Genomic DNA, 23,804 nt, shown 5'->3' with positions numbered 1-23,804 from the left:
TATTGCGATACAAAATAAAATGCATGATTGATATCCCACCCAATATAAAAGGAAAATGTGAAAACTTTTTTAAAAAAAATTTAGTTACTCTAAAATCATCTAGAGATAAACAACAGAGATATTTGATGAATCAACACTTGTTTGAGTTGAGTTGAGACCTGCAGCCTATCAGCTCCCAGCGCAGATCTTCAATCATTAAAGCACTAAACCACAGCCACCCCCAGACGCGTGACGTGTGATAGCTGCCGTCCATCCGCGACGCTCCTGAATCGCTCGCAGCGCAACATTGTAACCAGCGGATGCAACACGTCCCTCAGACTCACCGGGGCTGAAGCTGAAGCTGCGCGCTCCCGAAGATTCCAGCATCCAGAGTCCTTTCTCAGCTACAGTATGGATCATGATGCCTTTTATCGCCTGATAAACTTCTCTTCGTTTTGTTTTGTCGCTTTACTCATCACGTTCGCGTCATCTCGCAATTTAATATCCGTGGGAATTGGTAATCTGACACATCAACTCGGTTTTTTGTAGTTATGCTTGTCAGTTTGACTCTCGCGCATCTGCGCTCAATAAACTGACGCTTTTATTCAGTTGCACTGAAGTTCAGCATCACCAAAAAGCGCAGAGAGATTTCCATCACCGTCTAAACACTCAGCTGGAGCAGAACCAGTGTCATGGGTAAGAAAACGAAGCAAAGAAACATTTGTGTTGGTTCATTCAATTTGAATTATCTATTGTAAATGCGATATGTGTGTCGTTTTGACGCGTTTGTTCATTAAGGATTTATGCGTGTGCGTTTGTTTTGCATGCATTTCAATGGGCAATCAATTTCACCATTCCTGATTTCAGTCATGTTCTTTTCCACCTTCCTCATCATTCATCACTAGACACAAGCATTTACTCAAACGCATCGTGATTTATAGTGAAACACGGAGCTGAAATGGAAAAGCGTTAATGCTTCTGGACTTTTAAATATGAGCCTTTTTGTACAAAGCGAGTTTATTAAAGATATCAACATAAGATGCAACAAATATATTAACAAAACCATCTATTTTTCTTTTGTTTGTAGTTTTCTAATTATTATGGACAGAAAACGGACAAATTTTTTTTTTTCCTTAGTGAAAAAATAATGCTCTGTTGCCCACAGTAACGCGTGCAGCAGAAGTGCGTTTTCTTCTAGATCTATAAGGCTTGGTGCATTTATTTTATCACCATTATAGGAAAACGTCACCCTTTTGCCTTTACCGGTTAATTATGTGCATTTATCTCACATTTAAATATATCTAATTACATACAAAAATGCTATTATTCCCTTATGTATTGTTAGCAAAAATACTGATAAATAGGCTATTAATAGTCTCACATCTGCATGCATAATAATAAGAAAAATAATTACCACAATCTTACTTTAGATATTTGCATGGCATACCTCAAGACATCAACTTCCCAAAAGTATTTCTTTTCAACAGCCCTATTAAACACTCGGAAGCGCTTTATGATAAGTCTGAATTATATGGGAAAGGCTTTAATTGGTCTCTTGCTGGCAGTTCAGTGGAACCTTGTCTTTTATGTCTTTGCATACTAGGTTTCATAAGGTTACATTTAATTGTGTTTCCCAATGAAATCCACAATCATCATTTGAATCAGTGGCAATGTTATAATCAATTAAGGCTGTGTATTTGAGAGCATCCATCTGTTGACACTGCTGACTCTTTGTGCTGTTTCTGAGTTATGTACAAATAGACGTTTGTCCTGCAGTCACATAGATCACTAACTACTGCACAGTAGAACCAAAGTTCTGCATGTTCCCCAGAAACATTGATGTCACATTCTAGCTTCTAACACACACATTTTATATTAGTCTCATAAATTCCAAGTATTGGTTTTGAGGTTTTTGTGGTATCTTTAATCATAATTCAGATATATGGTCAATTATAAAAAAAAAAATATGCTTAAAACCAAATTGTATAGCAAAGGTTTGATCAGTTTGAGCTAAACCTGCTATTATGTTGAGCCAAATGTTGGAAGAACTCCAAACACCTATAAAAGGAGCATGTGAGGTCCTCCTACAGAAACTGCACTTGAAAACCAGAGAATCCCCATACGTGGCATAATGTGCAGAGCTGCAGATCATCCTGTGATAAAATCTTTAACAAATACTCAATTTTGAGTCCCAGAGCTGAACAGTGTTAAATGAAGTATGTTGACATGAATAATTCATTTTCAAACCACAGATATGTTAATGTGAGAGAACACTTAGTGAGCATGCCATAGTATGAGAAAACACCAGCTGATAACTGTATGCTCTATCAAGATTAATCAAATTTATTATTATTATCATTATCAAAATGCATTATCTTAAGGACTCCAGGGAAAAGAAGGGCTTTTTCCATACGGCACAAATCCAACTGCATTAAGAATATTTTGATATTCCAGTCATGCACATCAAAGTAGCTTTAATAGAGTTAGCCATGACTGGTTACGATGCCCAGACTGCAGAAGTAGCCACAATACAGTTTAATCACCTGGTAAACACTTTAAAGTCAACATGTTTTACGTAATATGTTTCTATTTTTATTATTAGTAGTAGTAGTAGTACTGATACTACTACAGATTCATCCATGAATGCTTCTAAATGCATAATCTAAAACAAAATTAATTAAGAAGAAATTAATACATACATAGCAATCATAATTTTTCATTAAAACGTAAGATCTCATTCTGCCTCTGGAACAACTTTACTTTTGTATAATGCAACTTAGACTTTAATGCTAACCATTAGTCAAATTTTTATTTAAGTTCCTGACAAAAAGGTACAAAAACTGTCACTGGGGTAGCTAAAGGGTGCATAATATGTACTTTGAAGATATATATTAGTGCCTTTTGAAAAGGTACCTCCCCAGTGACAGCTTTTGCCCCTTTTCAGGCCAAGAGTGTAGGTAATGCAGCCTATGTAATTATAAAATACACAATGACAGCAAGGATTTGAACATTTTTTCAACTGGGATAAGTAGAGATGCTCTGGAGTGAACTTGACCTTCACACCTCCACGTCCCAGTCCTCAAAGCCTCCTCAAAAGTGAGTGTTTCAGGAAGGGAGTAGTCCTTCAAACCCACTGTAGACTCACATTATGACTCTATTTTACTATGAAATGCCCACTTTAAACCCTAAAATTATAAAATCAAGTCTCTCTCTTTTTGCTCTTTTTCATTGGATATGCAGTTTTGCTAAGTGAATCGCACTACAAAAACAAAACGGGTTTCTGAAAAAGAGCAATTCACAGTGCAATCAAGATATATTTTCCATAAGCATGTAGGCTTTCTGGGATATGAACCCATGACCTTGGCATTGACTGCAACAGTTGAGCTATATTAATTGCACAGAGAACAGATGGGGTTGAATGCTTGTTAATTTGAGCTTCATCACTGACAAAAAAAAAAAATGAAATTCTCAGAACCACAATGTTTTCACCTTTTCCTCAGGCAAGGTTTAGCTTGCTCTCCCCTATGGCTCTTGACAAGGCTTGTATTTCAATCAGATCCATTTTCCTTATGATCGAATGACACACAATAGACTCAAATTAGGATTAGCTATGCCCTTAAACATTAAACTCTGAGGACACAGAGAAAAAGGCATTACAAAAGCACAGCTAACTCCTCACGAGGAGAGTCCATTGGGAAGGGAAGTCCCTGTGGACAGTCAGCCTGAAAAAAGGAAACTTTAATAGACACCATTGGAAAGCGTTGGGAACTCATTCTGTGGACAGGGAATTGATGCTCGAGTGAAAGTCAATCTACCACAAAGCACGACATCAAGCAACATCCTCCAAAGTTTAAACTAGGTCTGTCAATCGATGTGAATTAATTGCATGATATCCCATTTAATTAGTCATTTTCAAATTGATTGCATTTATCAATATTAACTAAGAAAAGCTCCCAAATTAAGATAATGACCTTTCTCCATCTGGTGCATTTCTAGCTGTGTTGGTTAGTTGTTATTTGGATAAAAAGACAGGCTCTACTGCTAGCAACAAAGATCTACATACTCTTGTGTACCTGAAGAACTGGATAAATGTGGCCTGTCTGCCACATTTTGCTTTATTTGGTTTGTTACCCTGTTACATTATTTCTCAATCCCTCATTGCATTTATCTTGTTTCTTAATCATCTCCTGCTGAGTCCGGCCCGGGTATTACGCTCCATGTCAGGGTAATGGAACACTGCTGCATTCATTTGAAATATCAACTTGTCTTTTTGCCAAGGAGATGGCAGCCCTCGTTCTCTCAGCCTCTCTCCTCGTCCTGATGTCGAAGCGCCTGTTAATGGCCTTCTGAACCACAGAAACATGGACACGAGTGTCTCAAATGTCAATTAGTTTTCTTTGGGCTCCTCAAAAAAATGTCTGTTAAAATGTGGTGGTGACACAGGTGAAAAGTTCACAGTTCTTCAGTAAATTATTCATGTCATCTTGTGCATCCATCAGATCACGAATATGGCGTTTATAGTGAGACACTGAGGTAAAAGACATGGAGCAGCAAAAGGTGAAGCAATGTTTGCAACTTGATTTACTTCTATAATGTGGTACATTTCAGGTTGGTAGGTAGATACTCTAGATTCTATTAAAATATATATATATATATATATTATTTTTAATAAATGTTGTTCTTTTTAAATTTTTATTCATCAAGAATCCTGAAAATAGTATCACAGGTTTCAAAAATGTTTCCAACATTGATAATAAATCAGCATATTAGAATGATTTCTACTCATTCTAATTTGTGATACTGATGGCTGATGAAAATTCAGCTTTGAAAAAAAAACATTTACAATCTTAATGATCCCAGACTTTTGAACAGCAGTGTATAAACCTGAGGCAAAACATATTACATTTTGATGAAACATTACAAACACAAATTAAGACCAGGATTGTCTTAATTTCAACAGATAGATTTTGATTTAATGTTTAGTTGAAGTAACCTAATTTAAAGAAAACATACTGTAGCATGTGGATAGTCAGAAAAGCAAAACAAATCTTCACACAAAAAAAACCCCTCCATTACAAACACATTGGGCAGCTATGCTTTTTAAAAACAACCTTATCTGCTCTTGATGTTAAACAGTTAAGTGAGAGGAAAACATTACATGAATAAGCTCTGCAAATCTTTGGCCTCTAATGACTCTCAAAGGTTTAATTTGCTCATTGATTTCTTTAATCGCCAGACGTGGAGATTGATTGCTAAGGTTCACTTGCAGCCTTCTCTTGGATGATGTTTTTTCCTGTTGTACCAGTTTAATAACAAGCAGTAGAAAATGTACCAAATCCATCGAGTAGCCCACTGCTCATGAAATATCCTTGAGGAAAACCCATACAATATCTCAGTGGGAGCATTGCTCTCATCGGATTTTTTGTCCCCAATTAAAAAAATGTGCAGTATTAATGAGTCCTATAATTACTTATAAAATGTTGTCTTCTTTCTATATAAAAGGCTGTAGGGAATACAGCCAGCTTGCTTGGTTGCAAAGTCTCATGTTGGAAGAATTACTACATGGTTATGGATCTTTATCCATTAAGACCATACCGCTAATGATCTCTGCTTCTAAGGGAAGCGACTTGGTCTCAATGCCGTCTCTCTGTTCCAATAACTAGTCAGCAGGAGATGGGTGACTGCCCTTTAGCCACAGGATGAAACATTTACTGCCCCAATAGGACACTATTATATAAAATTGATGACTGTGTAAACCGTTTGGTATGCCCCATTGCTGTTGTACATCTCTTCTTGTTAAAGCATCAACGCAAAGCAGCAGAACAGTGGGAAACGTATTTGTCATGTGTTACTTGCTAATGATACAAGCAAACTTTGAGACGGATGACCCTTATGTTGCCTTTCTCTCATACTTAATTTGGCTTGAAGTCTAAGATGCATTCAGAATTCAGCTGCTTTGAGCTATGTACTGTAGATTGTGAATGCTATTTTTAATCTGCAACATTAGTTAAATCTTTTGAGGGGGTGTACGAGAAACGACTAACTGTTCCATGCATATGTTAGATGTATGCTGATTAGCTCCGCTCTGATAAGTGGATCTCATTGATTTCCATTCATTTAAAAACACCCTCTTCGCTTCCCACTTGCTTCCATTTTGGCTAAAACAGGTGTGCATTAAAAGGTGTAGCACTAAATGATGGATAATTCCGCTTGAATTTTCATATTCAATTAGAGGGTCCCCAGTGCATTTTTTTTTTTTTTTTTTTTGATTTCATGCATTATGTTTTAATAGCTTGCAAACACTCTGCACACTCTACAGGATGTTCCCCATCCATCACAGTCATGAATCGTTTTCCTTGATGATAAAGATGAGGCTGTGCATAACTGATGAGTGCACCCACTGTCACTTGCAAACCTGTGCTCACTAGGGTGAATACTAAAACTGACCTCAAATGTTGTCTGTCTGTGTCTCTCTGCAGGGCCCTTACTCTGGGAAGGGCGCCTGTCATGTTTTCTTCTCCATGCTTCTGTTCTCCTGCTGCTCAGCAAGGGGGAGCGGATGTGCCCTGTGAATTGCCGGTGCGAAGGCAAGATTGTTTACTGCGAGTCTGGAGCCTTTCAAGACGTCCCAGAGAACATCTCTCTAGGGTGCCAGGGTCTATCCCTGCGGTACAACAGCCTCTTGTTGTTGCTACCTTACCAGTTTGCTCACCTCAACCAGCTGGTCTGGCTCTACCTGGACCACAATTCCATCAGTGTAGTGGATAGACTGGCTTTCCAGGGGCTTCGCAGGCTAAAGGAACTAATCCTAAGCTCTAACAAGATCGCGCAGTTGCATAACGGCACCTTTGAGACTGTCCCAAACCTGCGCAACCTTGACCTGTCCTACAACCAGCTGCAGGACTTGATGCCAGGGCATTTTCATGGACTACGCAAGCTTCAGAATCTTCACCTTCGATCAAACAACATTAAAAGCATCCCTGTTCGTACTTTTATGGAATGTCGAAGCCTGGAGTTTCTAGATTTGGGTTACAATCGCCTACGGACTATAACTCGTACGACATTTCTGGGACTGCTCAGGCTGACAGAACTTCATCTTGAACACAATCAATTTTCCAGGATTAACTTTTTCCTATTTCCACGCCTCTTGAATCTGCAGTCTCTTTATCTGCAATGGAATCGCATACGGTCAGTTGTCCAAGGTTCGCCTTGGACTTGGCACACTTTACAGAAATTGGATCTATCAGGCAACGAAATTCAAGTTTTGGATCCGGCTATTTTTAGGTGTCTGCCCAACTTGCATACACTCAATCTGGAGTCTAACAAGATAAGCAACGTGTCCCAGGAGGTTGTTTCATCGTGGATCTCCATTAGCACTATCAACCTGGCAGGAAACATATGGGACTGTAGCTCTAGTATCTGCCCTCTGGTGTCTTGGCTGAGAAACTTCAGGGGGACTCGAGATGCCAGTATTATTTGCAGCACTCCAAAATCCCTTCAGGGAGAAAGAGTCATGGACGCAGTGAGGAACAACTCTGTGTGTGAGGAGATATTCACTGTGGAACCGACCACGGAATTAACACTTCTTTTGACTACAACTACAACAACTCTTTATGTAACAAAACCACCCACAACCACCACTACAACCCCACGCACCACAACTAGACAGGTTTCTCAAGTTACCCACGTACAAAGAGTCACCCCAAAGGTTTTGTTCCCTATTCAGTCCAACAACGAATTTCTACCACCCCTTTTGGTAACACCTAGCAGCCTACCCTTCACCCCCGAACCTGAGTTTGAGCATATGACCTTCCACAAGATCATCGCTGGCAGTGTTGCCCTATTTCTCTCGGTGTCTTTAATCCTATTAGTGATTTATGTGTCGTGGCGACGATACCCTAACAGCATGAGGCAACTCCAGCAGCACTCCATTCGACGCAAGCGCAGGAAAAAGACCCAAGAGCCTGAGCACAACATCAACTCTCAACTTCAAGAGTATTACCTAAGCTACAACCATGCCAATGCAGAGACCATGGATTCTTTGGTCAACGGGGCGTGCACCTGCACCATCTCGGGCTCCAGAGAGTGCGAGGTATGACCTACCGCTAAAAAAACGCATTCTCTGCACCAGGGAGTCAGAGGTAAAGTTTTTATGAGCATGACTGCCCGTAAACCTTCTCTCCTTCTTCCTGTTGCAACTTTGAAACACATCTTTCAAATACTCACATTTAATTGCATGAGTAGAGGAATGGTTCACTTAAATTAAAATATTCTCTCATTAGTCACTCACCAAGTAATTCCAAACATGCTGTTAATTGTTTCCCGTAGTTCTCTAAAGACTTTTTCATACAGCAATAGTTTAGTGACCACGTTAATCATGCTGTAAAAAGGACATCCCCTTCCCCTCATGAAACTTGTCATATGAACCTTTATGGTTTGAATGAATGAATGAATGGTTAATGGGAAAAATAAAAACTTAAAATTCTCCTTTCATGTTCTACAAAGCAAACAACAGTATAAAAGTTTAGGAAGAGTAAATAATGAAAAAATTTTACACTTTGGGCAGTGCTCGAATAGAGAGGGGGGTTTTGGACCCTAAGATATTGAACAGTCCACAGCCCTTATGATCAACACTGCACAGGAAGTTGGTCACTATTATAAAAAGTATAAAAGAAGTAGGCACTTTAAAGGACTGAGGCTGCTCACTGAAAATTAAATGTGACTCAGGTGATGGAGCGGCTCCCTGCGGTATACTTTTCCTACCCACCATCTACCTGTCTATCTCCTCATGAGAAAGTCTCCTAACCTGCAAGAGGCCAATCAATCATGGACAATCATGTGAATAAAATAAATAAAATCACATGACCTCCTCCTTCAAATGCAAAAGTCATACTACTAGACATCACCTGAGCCTCTAAAGAAGTAAATAACAATAATCTATTTTGTTGCTGCATGGTTTTAAGTGAACTATTCCTTTGAGTTGACAGAAACGTGGCACACAGGGAAGTGTTCAACAGGACACAGGTTTAAATTCTGCTACATTGATAAGTTAACATTGATAAGTAATGTGTAAAAGTTGTAAACAAGTTCATTCTTTGACCCATCGTAGTATTTTATTTGATTTTACCACCTGTAAGTGCTTTTCAACCAGCTCTATAATTTTCTTTTGACGGTCTCCCTCGATTAAACCTAATTCATAGCTAACAGTCCTAGCAGAGTAGTGTCATCTGTAGTTGCCTCACAGAAACGAAGCCTTCTTGACATGAAACAACACTCACAATGACATTATTATGAGTCATTATTATAAGCCTTGTGTTTAGAAGGAACTGAAACAGCATTCAGTAATTATGGACTTAAATTATGGAGCTTTATTTTACAAAGCGTTTTTTTTTTCTAGACGCATTATGCTGCATGACTACATGCCCTTTACCAGTACCAGCTGTTGGAAATCAATGTACAGTACATATTCATCTTTTCCATCACCTTCAATTATTGCCTAGTCTTTTAACTCCTGCTTGGGGCTGCTACATTGTTCATTTGGTCACATCTTTGGAGCTCTGTGTTATAATGGGTCATCACATATTCAGTTTTGACATTTAATGAGTGGGATACTCATTTTTGTATCTTATTGTTTATCTTTCTTTCTCATGTTTGTGTCAGATCGACTCTGGTCTCTCTTATTATTTTGGGTGATGCAAAATAATTAAAAGTACCCTCATAAAAGCTTTTACAAACCTAACCAAATAATGCATGACATTTCTGATGGGCAAGATACACGCCTTAATTGTACCCTATTTGACTTTCTGTCCCACCCCAAGAGAAAAGCACAGCAATAGTAGGTCACACTGGATGAGATGTGACGTCGCAAGCATCTATCAAATCTTCACTGTATTTTTCAGGGTGAAATACTTTTCTGCATGCATTGCATCAGGCCTCAACTGATGGACCATATTGAAAGGGTGACAGAAAGCAGTGTGAAAATACAAATTAGGCTTATCAGTTTAATTTAATGTTCATTTAGTGTGATTATTTTAAAAATGTGATGCAATTTATCGTGCCCTCTAATATTTGTTAACTCTGTAATAAGGTATTTTCTAACCATTCAAGCCTGAAGTATCCATTCATGTTTTTTTGAGTCTGCTTGAAAACACTTAAAAACAAATACAATGCACCAGCCAAATGTGTATGAAGACCAATAAATAAATAAGCAAAATATGTCAATGCAAATGAATGGATCCTACATAAATAGCTGTGAAGACTCCATTGTAAAGTTAGTTTATTTCCATATAACTGAATATCAGCCTAAACGTATTTAACAATTCTAAAGCCATTTTTGTCTATCATATGCTTTGAAATGTTAATTTTACATAAATATCTTCTCAACAGATATTTGCAATCAATTCTGTTTAATTTCATGAATTGGCGTAATTTAATTTAATTAATTAGCAGGCATAAAAATTGATTTACAGCCATAATAATATGCAAACTAACCACGTAATCATGCATAGTTAGTAAAGAGCAATAAACAGGCTTATTAAAAGGAGGAGGGGGTGGGGGTGGGTAATTTGGTACTATGGTAATTTGGAACAATTTCATCTGTATATTACAATATAATCAAATTACACCAGGGCCAATACGGGAATATGCATGAACACACACATACACGAAACTACACAAGGTAATGTCTGCTGAAAGCATAAAACCATTGCATTTCAAAAGACATTTACACCAACCAAAACAGTGAATCATCCTGCTGCTATCCAATTCTTGATGTCCAAAGCAGTGAAACCAGCTGAGAGCCACTGCCTTGACTCGTGTCACCATAATGATGAAAGCGACACCACTGGCTTGTCTCCAAGTGCTGATGTGTGACATTCAGAGAATGTCACATTTTACAGTGCCTGATAGTTTCATAAAGATGTCAATCATCTTCCCACCACTCAAAGCTTCCAAATTATAAAAGTATACAGTGTGGCATATGATCATATACATCCTGCTGAAGCCATTTAGAATTTATATTATTCCTCAGGGACCAATAAATGACATGACTAATCTCTCCTTCCACAAATACAAAAAATAAATAAATAATAATAATAAATTTGTCTAAAACATGTCTGTTTTGTTAAGGGAGACTTGAGTATTTTAGGATCAGTAATGTAGTTGTTATGAAACTGATTTGTAACACCATAAGCAGAATACATTTAGCATTTGCATAAACATCATTTTTGCATGCTGTTCTTGTGCTAATTATTCAGTCAATCTCCTGGACAGTTGACGGTTCCCAATTCAAAACCAGCTGTTGTCGTTTTGTGTTTTGATTCATTAGGACAACCTGGTGGAGCATGCATCTTGAATTTGAAAGGCCTAAACACGAAATGTCATGCTCTGCTTTAACCTGTACTTCAGTACTGTGACTAACTTCTCCAATCTTCTGGTGACCCTAATAAGTGAGATTGTTTTTCTAGCCTATCAGTGGCACTTCCACCTCGGCTTCACATTTCTAATCTCAGCATGAAATTGCTAATTTTTTTTCATCCCTGCTGAAGGTTCCAAAGTGGATACTCAGTGCTTGTTTGCTTCTACAACGGATAAGGATACTTTGCCTCCAGAACCATGAAGTAAAATGTACTTAGAATTGCATTTTGAGTTCATATTTTTAGACTGAATGCACATTTCTTCATAGAAAACCGCAGGTCCGATTTCAAGCAAGGTATTTACAGTGTATGCAGTAGATTGTCGCAACATAACTTTTCTAGAACAAATCACAGTTTTTCAGTTTGAGTAAATATCACAAAGTTATTATTTTTGCATGCAGAAAATTATAAATGATTTATATATTACTATGTCTACTATATATTTTTTTTTTCAGCATTAATAAGCAATAATGTGTATAAATACATTACAACCCACAAATAAAATTTAATAAAGTCATTTAATAATTTAGAAAAAAAAGTAATCTCTCCTTGTCTCTCTCTCTTTAAAAATACTGGCAAATATTAATCAAAAGGAATCTGTGTGAGCAGGTCTGTTTTGATAGTGTGACTGGCTCAGGCTGATCATTTAGACAACAACAGTATCAATTACGTGATAACTCCATCGCTTCCTGCAACAAAATAGGCCTAATGATAATTACTTTAAATTTGCACTCCAAATTAAACTGCACACGGCTCTTCCCAGAAGTAAGCCAAGGACGCCGTTTACACAGGCGTCACATTTATTAGTAATTTTAAAACAACAGGCTAAAATGGATGAGACACAAAGGCAAGGTGTATTAATAGACGCCAGTTGGCACATTTTTTAGAGGCTGCGGCATTTTCTGAGGGAGAAAGCAATGCGTGTTTTGTGTCAGGAGCCTGCAGACTAACGGATCAGAGTCAAGATGCTAATATTATGTATATGTGCATTACATGCAAAATGGATTCCACTGCAAGGTGAAGAGGGATATGTTATGAGTTGTGAATAATCAAATCAGATAGATCAATGTAAATAAATAATAATTATTATTATTGTTATTGAATTACTGTAACATCTGCAGTTGTGTTTGGTGACTCATAAATGTCATATAAAATGTGCAGCATTTTAAGAAATATGAAGTGTCTTAACGTTATCATATCCTGAAGAAACCATTCATTTCACCTCAGATATTGCGTATCATGTGTGAGACGAATAAAACATTACAAAAGATAATTCTAAGCTGTGCTTCCATCCTTCCCCCTCGAGTCTTACACTCTTTGCATAAGGCACACAATTCTTGTATTTACTTGAATCTAAAGCAATGTTAAAGTCAACATGAAATCCAACCTGACTGCACTGACTTCCTTAATATTATAAAATCTAATGTGAATCCAAAAAATGATTCAGTATATTTCATTGCCAAATCAAGTTTAGAACTGCTCAGGTCAAAACTACAAACCACAAAATCAAAAGTTGATTGTGTTTATACGTGCTGATTGGGGTGTTTTATCTGAAATAGTTCACACCACGATGATGGCCCAATCATTTAAAGACTGTAATTGCACAGCAGTAGCAGTCTGTGACTGCTTATAAATAAAACACAGTGAACTGTGTGCAGACTTTTCAATTAGAATTTGTGTCTGTCTAAATGTAGTCAGTAGTGATTATTTCACAGACATAACCCAGAAAAAGAGCAGTTCTGCTTTGAGGATATCTAGTTCACTTGCCAACAACTTGTCTCAAATAAAACTCAGAGCATTGTTCAAATGTGTGATGTAACTCATCTGTAAAACTTTATCAATACATGTTTATTGAATCTTTTTCTTTCAGAGTAACTGAACAAAAGAAAAAAAGACTTGTCTTGTTTTCCAGTACATCATCTAAACATAAAAGAAAATGAAAAAGTGTGTAGCCTTGAAAAACAAAATCACTTAAATGGATAGTACACTCAAAAATTAAGATCAAGTCATCGTTTACTCACCCTGGTGTTGGTCAAATTTTTTTAATAGCGTGCCTCCCATCACAATAAGCTCTGCGTTGTTTGTTTGTTTTTTATATGAAACAAAGTGTCAGATTTCAAATTCTGTCCATTTTATCACAATATTCAAATAATAATTACCCTTTAGATGCTGTTTAATGTAGAGTGACTAGTACTGGCAGCGCAAAGCACGTTAACTGATCACCTCCTTCGCTTTAATAAAGTTAATACAGACCTAATTATGAAGTCAGCATTATGACTTTATTATTATGAAATATCCATTGAGTGTAATTAAAATGTGTTTGCATACACCATTTAAATTTAACCATCAATATTATAATAACGTAGTGCTATCTGATTCTCATGTAGTTATATAGCTACAATTTATAGCAATAGTTGAGAGATTAATATTGATTTCTCACAACTTGTGTTTTTCTTCTGCGAGTTGGAGTGAACTGCAGTGCTAATAGAGTCTTGCACAGAGACCAACAGCCAAGGTTAGGATTTTCTGGCTGTCATAAAAACCTGACGGATTTATTCAAACATAAATTAAATACTGAAGATAACATAAATTAAACACAAATTAAATTATCTTTAACTGAGGCACTGTAATCGGTCACTCCACATTAAACAGAACCAAAACGTTATTGTTTGGATATTGCAATAAAATGGTCAGAATTTGAAACACAGTATGAGACTTTATTTCATGTCAAAAATAGCAGTACAGTTAAATAATACAGCAAAGTTTGAAAAAGTTTGTTTTTCACCAAACTCAATCATATAGACCTACACCCAAAACACTTAAAATATACGACACGTTTAGCATGGGACCCGTCTTTTTTTTTACTTTTGCATCAAAGCTTGATGCCAGGGTTTCCAGGTATGTGAAACAAAACTAGCCCAATTACTATTCAAAACTAACCCAAGATTAGGCCAGTGGTGGTGTTTTTTTTTTTTAGGGGTGCACCTGATGTTCAACCAAACAGCAGTGTTTAAGTTATTTACACACTGTATCCCTCACTTCTCCTGTCCTACTGCAACTATTTCAGTTTTTTCTTTCTTTAAGTTTTTCCTCCATCAGTTAAAGGCAGACACTTAGTGCCCTATCTGCTGAAAGTGGCTGCCTTCTCGAGCTGTGGCATATGCACACACACACACACACACACACAGTGTGACAGCAGAGGTGTAGAGCTGAAGGGACGGTTGAGCTCAGGGGGTCAGAAGAAGTCCTGCTTTATTAGAGAAATCCATTGGCACAATCGCTTCATAACTGCCCTTGCAGTCTTTCCTCTCTCTCTCTCTCTCTCTCAACACTCTTTAAGGAGTGAGAGAGGAAATTAAAGTGAGCAGAGAAGCATAGAGCAGAATCCATCTTGGATTAAAGTTGCAGATTAAAAACAAACTGTGCGGCAGGATGTTAATGCTATTTATATCACACTACGATGAGACTTCATCTAAGAAAGAAGGAATTTTGCCTGATCCTTCGACCCAGTGGCTAATTAAAAAGAAAGGTAATTCTCTTATTTGCAGTTCTTCTCCTTTAGTTTTCTTTCTTCTATTAAGCACAAATGGAAAACTTGATTCTGAATGTCTGATATGCCCTATAAAAAATTGGTCAAGAAAAGAGAATGGGGAAATAAGCTGATCAGAAAAAAAGGCTAAAAAACAGCATAAAGCCACCATTAAAACTGGCAATGCACTGCATTTCAAGTCATCTAAAGTCATATAACAGCTTTCTGGGGCTTCCATGGTGCTTTTACTGTAATTTTTGAGTCTAAATTAGCCACATTAACTTTAATTGCATGAAAAAGCCAAGCTAGGACAAAAAGTGCTTTTGTGTTCCACAGACGAAATAGAATTTTATGACCAAATTTGAGCTGAATTACTCCTCTAGAGCTAAACCACTTCACCCAACTGGCCTACAACAAAACCTACCAAAAAGTGCAGTATACAAGAGCACACCATGTTGAATACTGTTACTGTAAAACATCAGATGTTGAGAAGACTTTAAAAAACTTGAGGCATCGACTTTAATTTAGTCTGTGCTTCCATCAAACTTAAGGATTAACTTCCTTAATTTTTCTTTATTTATGAATTATGATTAACCTTCTTATTTTTTCTTGTGTATCAGCTTGTTGAGTAACCCTCACAGGAAACCCTCACCCTGTCCTTGTAATACCTGTGTCATACCCATGTCATTTGACAAAGTTATGTCTTGATATGTCACAAAAACACACCCACACACGTGTGTGTGTGTGTGTGTGTGTGTGTGTGTGTGTGTGTGTGTGTGTGTGTGTGTGTATCTATATATATATATATATATATATATATATTAGGGGTGTAACGGTTCACAAAATTCACGGTTCGGTTCGATACAATACACTGGTGTCATGGTTCGGTTCGGTTCGGTTCGGTACGGTACGTTTTAGATACAGCAAAAAGAAAAAGTTGGCAGATAAATTTCCTTGATTTTTAATAAATGTTTTATTTATTAAAACTAACAAAGTATGTTTTTATTTTTTTTTACATTGGACAATGATGGAGCTTTTCTTTACCCATCTTCTATGGTGTTTTCTTAGCAGCATACTGTATAAAACAAAAACAGCTCCTTATAAAAAAAAAATGAAAATGTTATATTATTGTAGTAGTTATGAACAAATACAAAGATGTAACTTTTTATATGTAACTCTATAACTCTTTATATTGAGTGTATTTTTACTCAATTGGTCCTCTATAGGGCTTATGTTTTTTGGAACAAAGCAGGAATTATGGTCTGTCTGAAATGGGCTCGTGAAGGAATATTGTAACGGGGCTCAATAACATTAAGCATGTTCTTAAAACCTACGTTTTCCACTACAGAGTAAGGCGCTCGCTCACTCAGTAATACACGCTGAAGGCTAGTTGCAAAATGGCTAATGCGTTTAACAGACCAGAAATAGAAGATCCTCCAATAACCAACAGGTCTGGTGTTTGGGTGCACTTTGGATTCCCTGTAAGCTATAATGGTGATGATAGAATCAATGGTAAATAGTAAGGTCTCATATCCGCAGCTATAACGTAAATGTAGCCTACCAATCGCCGTGGTGATGTCTTTTGCCCTGTTTGAATCCGTTGGAAATGTCTGTCTAAATGCTGCAGGGATAGTTTGTTGCATTTATGTTTGTTGCAACTATGTCAGTAGTTAATTTACCTTTAAAACTGAGTGTGTCTAACAAAATGAAAGTTAGATTTTAATTTATATCAACTTTTGCTTGTTGAATAAAAAAGAAGATATTTCAAAAAACGTTTTGGAATCAAACAGTTGCTGGTAGCCATTTACTTTCCTAACATGGAGGTCAGTTGTTGTTGTTGTTGTTGTTGTTGTTGGTTGGTCTAACTATACCTTTAAAAGTGGCCGACTAGGCCAAAATCTTACAATTAACTAGTGCATGAATTCTTGCTACGTCACATACTATATTACACTCTTACTCACTATTAGTAGGCAATATGCACGGAATACTGCGCAGTATGCAGCATGCTAGTATTCCCTTCCACACATAGCCAGCTTTTCAAATCCAACCAGCATTGAAGAAACAGAATCAGAGTCTAATCAGCAAGTAAAAGAGGAGTCTTTCCTGCAGAGAGCTTTGAATATACATCTTAAAAAGGTCAAAATTCTCCCTCAGTTATCAGCACGCCTGCAATTGTGGAACTTATTTAACTTGATTTCAGTTATTCACAGCTAACAAGCTGTTTCACTTTTGTCCTCTTTCATAATGTACAATGGGGCACTTAAAAGCGCAGTTAAACTTTTTCTTGAAATTTCCCCTCTGAGAATGTCACAGTAGCCTGAAGATATCGCCATCCCTACCTGCAGATGCTTGTCAATTTTTTTTTTCTGCAATCACCAACATTTGACATATAAAAGTCACTCTCCTGCTAGTAATAGAGACAATTATACAGATCCAAACTCCTACGAGCCCTCTGGGTGTGCATCTGCATACTGCCTTCACAGCCGTCAAAAAGGAAATTGTTGCATGACCTACATGCTCGCTTCACTCTGCAGCTTTACTCATTTCAATGTTACCTGATGGGAGTACGAGTGAATGCTGTGGGTGGGCATGTAAATGTGTGTGCACATATGCGCAATCACCTCTGGGATCCGATTCAAACTGGACTAATGCAAAAATAAACTAGGTACAAATGAGGTCTGATTGCACATGCATTTTTTTCTTGCCACATTCTGTTATTGGAATTCCTTTGACATCCTTTCCCAAAGGACAGTAAAAAAAAAAAAAAAAAGTGCTTTCTTTGCACAAGCTCATTTGACTTCATAAGATTTGGAATATAGTGCATGAATGTAAATGAAGAGCATTACCATGAAAGAGTTATATTTACCTATTTTTGAGCCCAATTTGAGCATTATGAACTATCATTGTGTAGCTATGAACTGCGTGAAGATTCTTCAAAAATGTGTTTTGGATTTGGATTTTTAACATTGGTGCATTTTTAAAATTGCATGTGCAAACAATAAATTAAAATTTTTGGGTGAGATGTTCCTTTAACCTCATTAAGCCCATATACTGTATCATATGAGACATGCAAATATGCGAATTTCTAACGCCTTCTGTCATCTGATTGATGATTCTTATTTTCTTAGAAAGTAAATGTCATTTTAGTTGTAAGTCATAGGTTTACTTGATCGTCCATACATTACTTTTAGAGAAAAAAAAAAATCGAGATATAGAGTGACAACGAATATTCATATGCATTTTTAATACAAGTCGTCTGCTACACTGTTAAATCAATCATATAAATATCAGTAACTGCACCAAATTGCATATTGTTGCTCAGTTTGGCCTCTGAATGAGATTTGGTGGTTTTTCCTCATCGAGTTTGATCTCCAGATTCTCGTATATCGTAGGAACCATAAAATACACAACAAAAACACATTTTACTAGATTTTACTTGATTTTCTTCCCTCTGTGATTAAGTTAGAAACCTAATGTAAGTTTAAAGTGGTTCCCTAAAACACTGTGGCCGAAATCACAACTCTATTGGACACAAATAACAACACAGAATACAAAACCTCTCTCCTCTAGAGGGGAATGTCTTAAACTATGCTCAGTCTTGCCTAGAAAAATTTAGTCAGAGATCTCAGTATAAATTCAAATATTTCTCACAAAAGCAAATGATCCTAGCTGCTATGCACATTTAATGCTGTTACTGTATTTCAGCTTATGAGAATCTGTATTTTTCCTGAGGGTGTTTTATCAGAAACATCTGAGGCATATTGACATATCAAAAGACTAATACATAACAAAATATTCCATAAGACTTCTGAGCTGTGAAAGTAATAACCTTTCATTTTTATGTCTCACTACTGTTAGATTCACTCCAGCCGTCTGCCACATTATATGAAATGTGTTCCAACCTGGCAAAGTGTTGATGTTGACGTTTTTTATTTGTCATCATAACAATTTATGTGGCCCATCAGTTAATTTGCATCACTGCATGACTCATGATTCTATTGTACAGGCGGAGAGGTGGAGTGGCCATCAAGATTTATATGCTTGCCTGTTTATATGTCATAGCGTTTGGCTTGCATCTCTCAGAGCTACTGTCCTTTATTCACAATCCACAGCAATTCAGGCTTGATAAATCAAGGCCAAGTTTGCATACAAACACACACACACACACAATTTAACACACTTGAGTGCAGACGTGTGCTGAAAGGGTAGTTAGGTGGTACAGAGGCAGATTTATAATGATGGCATTATGGTAAGTGTTATTTTGTACAGAAATGAGCACCTCTGATGGACAGGCTCATTTAGAGTCTCTGAGAAAGACTAATCAATGATAAGGTGAGCGCTATCCATTCTCCATCTGGAAAACTCTATTGCAGGACTGATGAGGTGCAAATTAAAAAGCCATTAGAGAAGCATCTCCCACTGTGGTGAAAAGAGTTCTCAGGTTAGTGGTTATCTGAGGTCTGAGTGATTTATAACAATCAGGAAATCTCAAAACTCAGGATCAAAAGAAAACATAGCTGGAGTCAAGGTTTATCAATAAACACACTGACGTGCTGCAGTGGTGCTTCTAAGGGCAATTAGAGTTTGAATCTGGCTCATAAAGTTTACTTTCCCATTATCATCCTCAGTACATCCCATCTTTATAAAAGTGTTTTATAACGTAAACTACAGCTAGCTAGAACAATAGCTAGAACTAGCTAACTAGTATGGTAGTTTAAAAATAGCTAAATAAATAGAATGACAGATAGCTAGAATGATTATAAAAAGCTACCTAGAACGATGGCCAACTTCAAGAGCTAGAGTGATAGCTAACTAGTACAAGAGCAAGAATTATAGTTAGCTATAAATATAGATCAGTCGCTAGTAAGCTAGAATGACAGCTAGAACTATATCTAGCTAGATAAATAACTAGCTAAAACAATAGCTAGAATGACAGCTATCTAGAATGATAACTAGAACAACAACTAACTGATGAGAGCTAGAACGACAGCTACCTATATCAATAGCTTACTAGAATTCTAGCTCTCATCCTAGTTAGCTGTTGTTCTAGCTATCATTCTAAATAGCTGTCCTTCTAGCTATTTTTTAAGCTAGAAATGTATCTAGCTAGATATAGTTCTAGCTGTCGTTCTAGCTAACTATCGACTGATCTATAGTTCTAGCTAACTATCATTCTTGATCTTGTCCTACTATAGATCAGTAGATAGCTAGAATGGCAGCTCGAAACAGCTAGCTAGATAAGTAGCTAGCTAAAACAATAGCTAGAGTGATAGCTAGAACAATAGCTAACTAGAATGAGAGCTAGAATGACAGCTTGCTAGAATGATGGGCAGATAGCTAGAGCAATAGATCAGTAGACAGTAAAACGATATCTAGATGCGAGCTAGAATGAATGACAGCTAGCTAGAACAAAAGCTAACTAGAACAAGAGCAAGAATGATAAACTAGAACTTTAGATCAGTAGACAGATAGCACAATAGAAAAATAGCTAGAGCTAGAACAATAACTAAAACGAGAGCTAGAAGAATTGCTAGATAGCTAGAACAATGACTTAGCTACAGCAAGAGGAAGAATGATAGCTAGCTAGAATGGTACAGATAGCTAGAACAATAGAACCTTAGACAGACAGACAGACAGACAGACAGACAGACAGACAGACAGACAGACAGATAGATAGATAGATAGATAGATAGATAGATAGATAGATAGATAGATAGATAGATAGATAGATAGATAGATAGATAGATAGATAGATAGATAGATAGACAGACTAAAGAACTGTATGTTCTCTTACGTATGCATGCAGTGTTTGCATAATGTCAACATGACCTTAAGTGAATCTTTTAAAGGTTTCATTAGTAAACAGTGCATACTGTTCATGTTCATTTAAATTAAAACTGGAAAGATTTGGTACTAAACTTTCTCTTGCTGTAAGTTTAATACACCCACACAGTATTTAATTTTTTTTTTTTTTTTGCACTAAAACCTTACAGCGTGAATAGAATGTGATGAGAATGACAGACTGGGCACAGAACAATTTTACAAATACATCTTTATTTTGATTTAAAAAAAAAATTTGATTTGCAACGAACAAAAAATAATGACTCTTTTGATCTTTTTTTAGTATCATTCAATCAGTCAACAGACTGTAATACAAACTGGATGTTCATTCGACATCAACTCAATAGAGAGATAGGCTGTAAAAAATGAGGATTTTGATTCCAGTAATTTTATTACACCATTATATATACTATAATTTCCAGTCGCCACTTTAATCTGGGCTGATAAGCACCAATTTACTTGACTTGCTGCGTGTTTAACACCAATGGCTATTTACACAAAGTGTAACAGAATATTAAACCAGTATATACAGTTTGCATCTAATGTAAATAGCAACACAGAGCATCCTTTTCAGACAAAGTGCAAACAGACATGCCACTCACACAGTGGAAATTGAAGTGGAAAGCTATTGTACTTAGCATACATCGACTAAGCAGTAGGTGCGGGAAAACAGCTTTTTCAATAACTCAAGGTCAGTTATTTGCACTTAGTGTGAATGGATATTGCCTTTTCTAATTTCCTTGATCACATCAATATATTCTGCTCATTATGCATGTATGTTTCCTGCCCACAGCCATTTCTAGTGTTATAATATTAACTAAATAGGTAATTTAAAAGTCATGCCCTAGCTATACTTGCCCTACAAGTACGCCTTCCTCTTTATGTTCAGCTTTGACAAACTGAATCCTACTCTGTCCACTTTGCGAGACATGATATATGATTTATTCATAAGCTCAATAATTACAACTCTCTGTGGAGCCCTGCAATTGAGAGATCAGACCCCTACTGTTTTTGTGTCTTCACAGAGAATGAAGATCATATATTCAACTAAAGCTACAAAATAAAAACAGCATGTAAACTCCTCTGTTTGGCACATAAGTACACAAAAAATATTGTTGGCTGGATGAACGGACATGTTTAAGCAGAGAACAAACTTGTGTTTCTGAAAAGACACAGAGATTAATGCAATACTGCGATGTATGCACAGCTTCTTTTCCATAAGGCATCTTTTTAATTTAATCGGTTTTCAACATTGGAGCTGTTCACAACACTGTACATGTACTCTGTACATGAAGATGAGTGAGTGCAAAACATGTTTATGTGCATTAAGTGAACCGCTCATCTCGAGAATGCGCCGTGTAGAAGTTAATTGGAAAATGACATGCTTTTGAAAAATGTTTCAGGCTGCAGGAAGAAAGATACCAAATATATAGTTGTGACAGTTCATTGATTCTTCATCCAGAGTCAAAGACAGTTTAGCTTGATTAAAAGCAGAGCATTATTTGCACAAGAAACATCATCTTGGGAACGCTATCAAATTAAACACATTTGAAAGCTAATTTGTTTGGATGCATTGAGTCCGGGTGTAAACAACATGCTTAGTGCATTCCAATTGTGCTGGAAAAGTGCCCGATACAATGCTATATTTGTCATGTAAATCTAATGCATTCTTGCTTGTTTTCACAGAATGCATACACGTATCCCAGACCACTGCCAGGGGCCTGGATGGGAGACATATCCACAATTCACTGAGGGGCCCACGAGAAAATGCACCACTGCCCATTTTGATTTGCAACGGCTCAGATAAAGCCTTTCCTGAATTTTCCAACACAAAAGGAGAAAGAATTAGGCTGAATGGGCAGCACACATCCTCAACCCCTCGTTTTGGACTCTTTTAAATGTTGAGCAAGCGGATACAGCATCAATTTGACACCCCCTCCCCACCCCCACCCCCACCCCCGTCCTCGAGTCGAACCGGTTTGGTTTTTACTTCAACCAATAATAAACGTCTCCCACAATGGGGCTTGCGAGCACGCAAGGCAAATTCATCCGTAATGAACCAGCAAAATGTTTCTCAACGCTGCCATTGTTGCTGTATGATAGCTACTACCTGCTCTCTCCAAGGAATCAACGCCCACTGTCCTGTTCATCCCTTTGTGTTGTGTAGTGATGTGTCAAACTATTCATGCCGAACCATCTGAAACGTCTCTCGTGATCAGTGGACAGTAATTGCTCAGTTGAGCACAACCCACGAGAATGTTTCTGAGGACTACATAACAACAGAAGATATTTTTGACTGCTGTGAAAACATCATGAAGAAAAGCCGGTTTGCGAGGACTGTAACCTTACCACGAGTTCCCACTGTGTTTTGATTTCAACCCTGGGTGAACTTGGACACACCACGGGAGAGTTGAATTGTGGGTATCGTATATGTGTGTCGTGAATTAGCTTTTTTGTTCTCCGTTTAAAGTTGGAATTTCCACTTTCCCTGGATTTTTAGCAGTCCTTTCTCTTTGTTCAGACAGAAAAGTTATCTGATTACTTTTTTTATGAGCAACATATCATCCGAATGTGATGACTCAAAGATAGATCGACTTGCCGAATGCCTTTGTCACTTGACATCTGATCATCACACTGGACGTTTTCTCTCTCCACCATTTTTATTTTGTGCTGCAAATTTGACATGGCATAAAACAGTGGTTCTCAACTATGGGTTGCAGGTCTGTTCTGATCAGGGTCGTAGAGACATAATAAAATGCAGCTAACCATATAATCATTCATAGTTGACACTGCAAAATAAATGCTTTAATTGTTGGCGTCAAAGATGTGTGCAATCCAACTCTACAGTATTTTGGCACAAATGTATCCACTAGACAGAATGAGAAGCCAAAAATGTAGAGGCTGCATGACATAATCTTCAAAAACCATGAGCAAACTACTAAATGTGAGGAAAATATGACCCACACTACATTAAATATGGGTTCACGAGGTTTGGGTAGACCACAATGTGTTTTATAAGGTCAATTTTTGTCTGTTTAGGG

At 37.1% G+C, this 23,804-nt stretch overlaps 1 protein-coding gene across 2 annotated transcripts; it reads left to right on the top strand.

Moving 5' to 3' along the window:
- The first annotated feature begins 300 nt into the window (after positions 1-300).
- LOC132098084 (leucine-rich repeat transmembrane neuronal protein 4-like) lies at positions 301-23,352 on the top strand. 2 transcript variants are annotated; one of them, XM_059504208.1, is made up of 3 exons: positions 301-675; positions 6,459-8,071; positions 22,450-23,352. In XM_059504208.1, exons 1-3 carry the CDS (start codon positions 672-674, stop codon positions 22,513-22,515), a joined length of 1,683 nt encoding a protein of 560 aa, XP_059360191.1. In that variant the 5' UTR covers positions 301-671; the 3' UTR covers positions 22,516-23,352. The 2 variants fall into 2 exon arrangements, with proteins under 2 accessions (XP_059360191.1, XP_059360190.1); XM_059504207.1 differs by having other exon boundaries at positions 6,459-8,120.
- The last annotated feature ends 452 nt before the right edge of the window (positions 23,353-23,804 follow it).

This window comes from Carassius carassius, chromosome 21 (assembly GCF_963082965.1).
Source record: "Carassius carassius chromosome 21, fCarCar2.1, whole genome shotgun sequence".
NCBI classification, from domain to species: Eukaryota; Metazoa; Chordata; class Actinopteri; order Cypriniformes; family Cyprinidae; genus Carassius; species Carassius carassius.
This window is presented reverse-complemented; position numbering and strand designations above follow the sequence as displayed.

Bases quoted from the DNA above. Each gene is read 5' to 3' on its own strand.
- LOC132098084 (XM_059504208.1), top strand. The intron at 8,072-22,449 runs GTATGACCTACC...TTGTTTTCACAG, and splicing joins CGGGCTCCAGAGAGTGCGAG to AATGCATACACGTATCCCAG.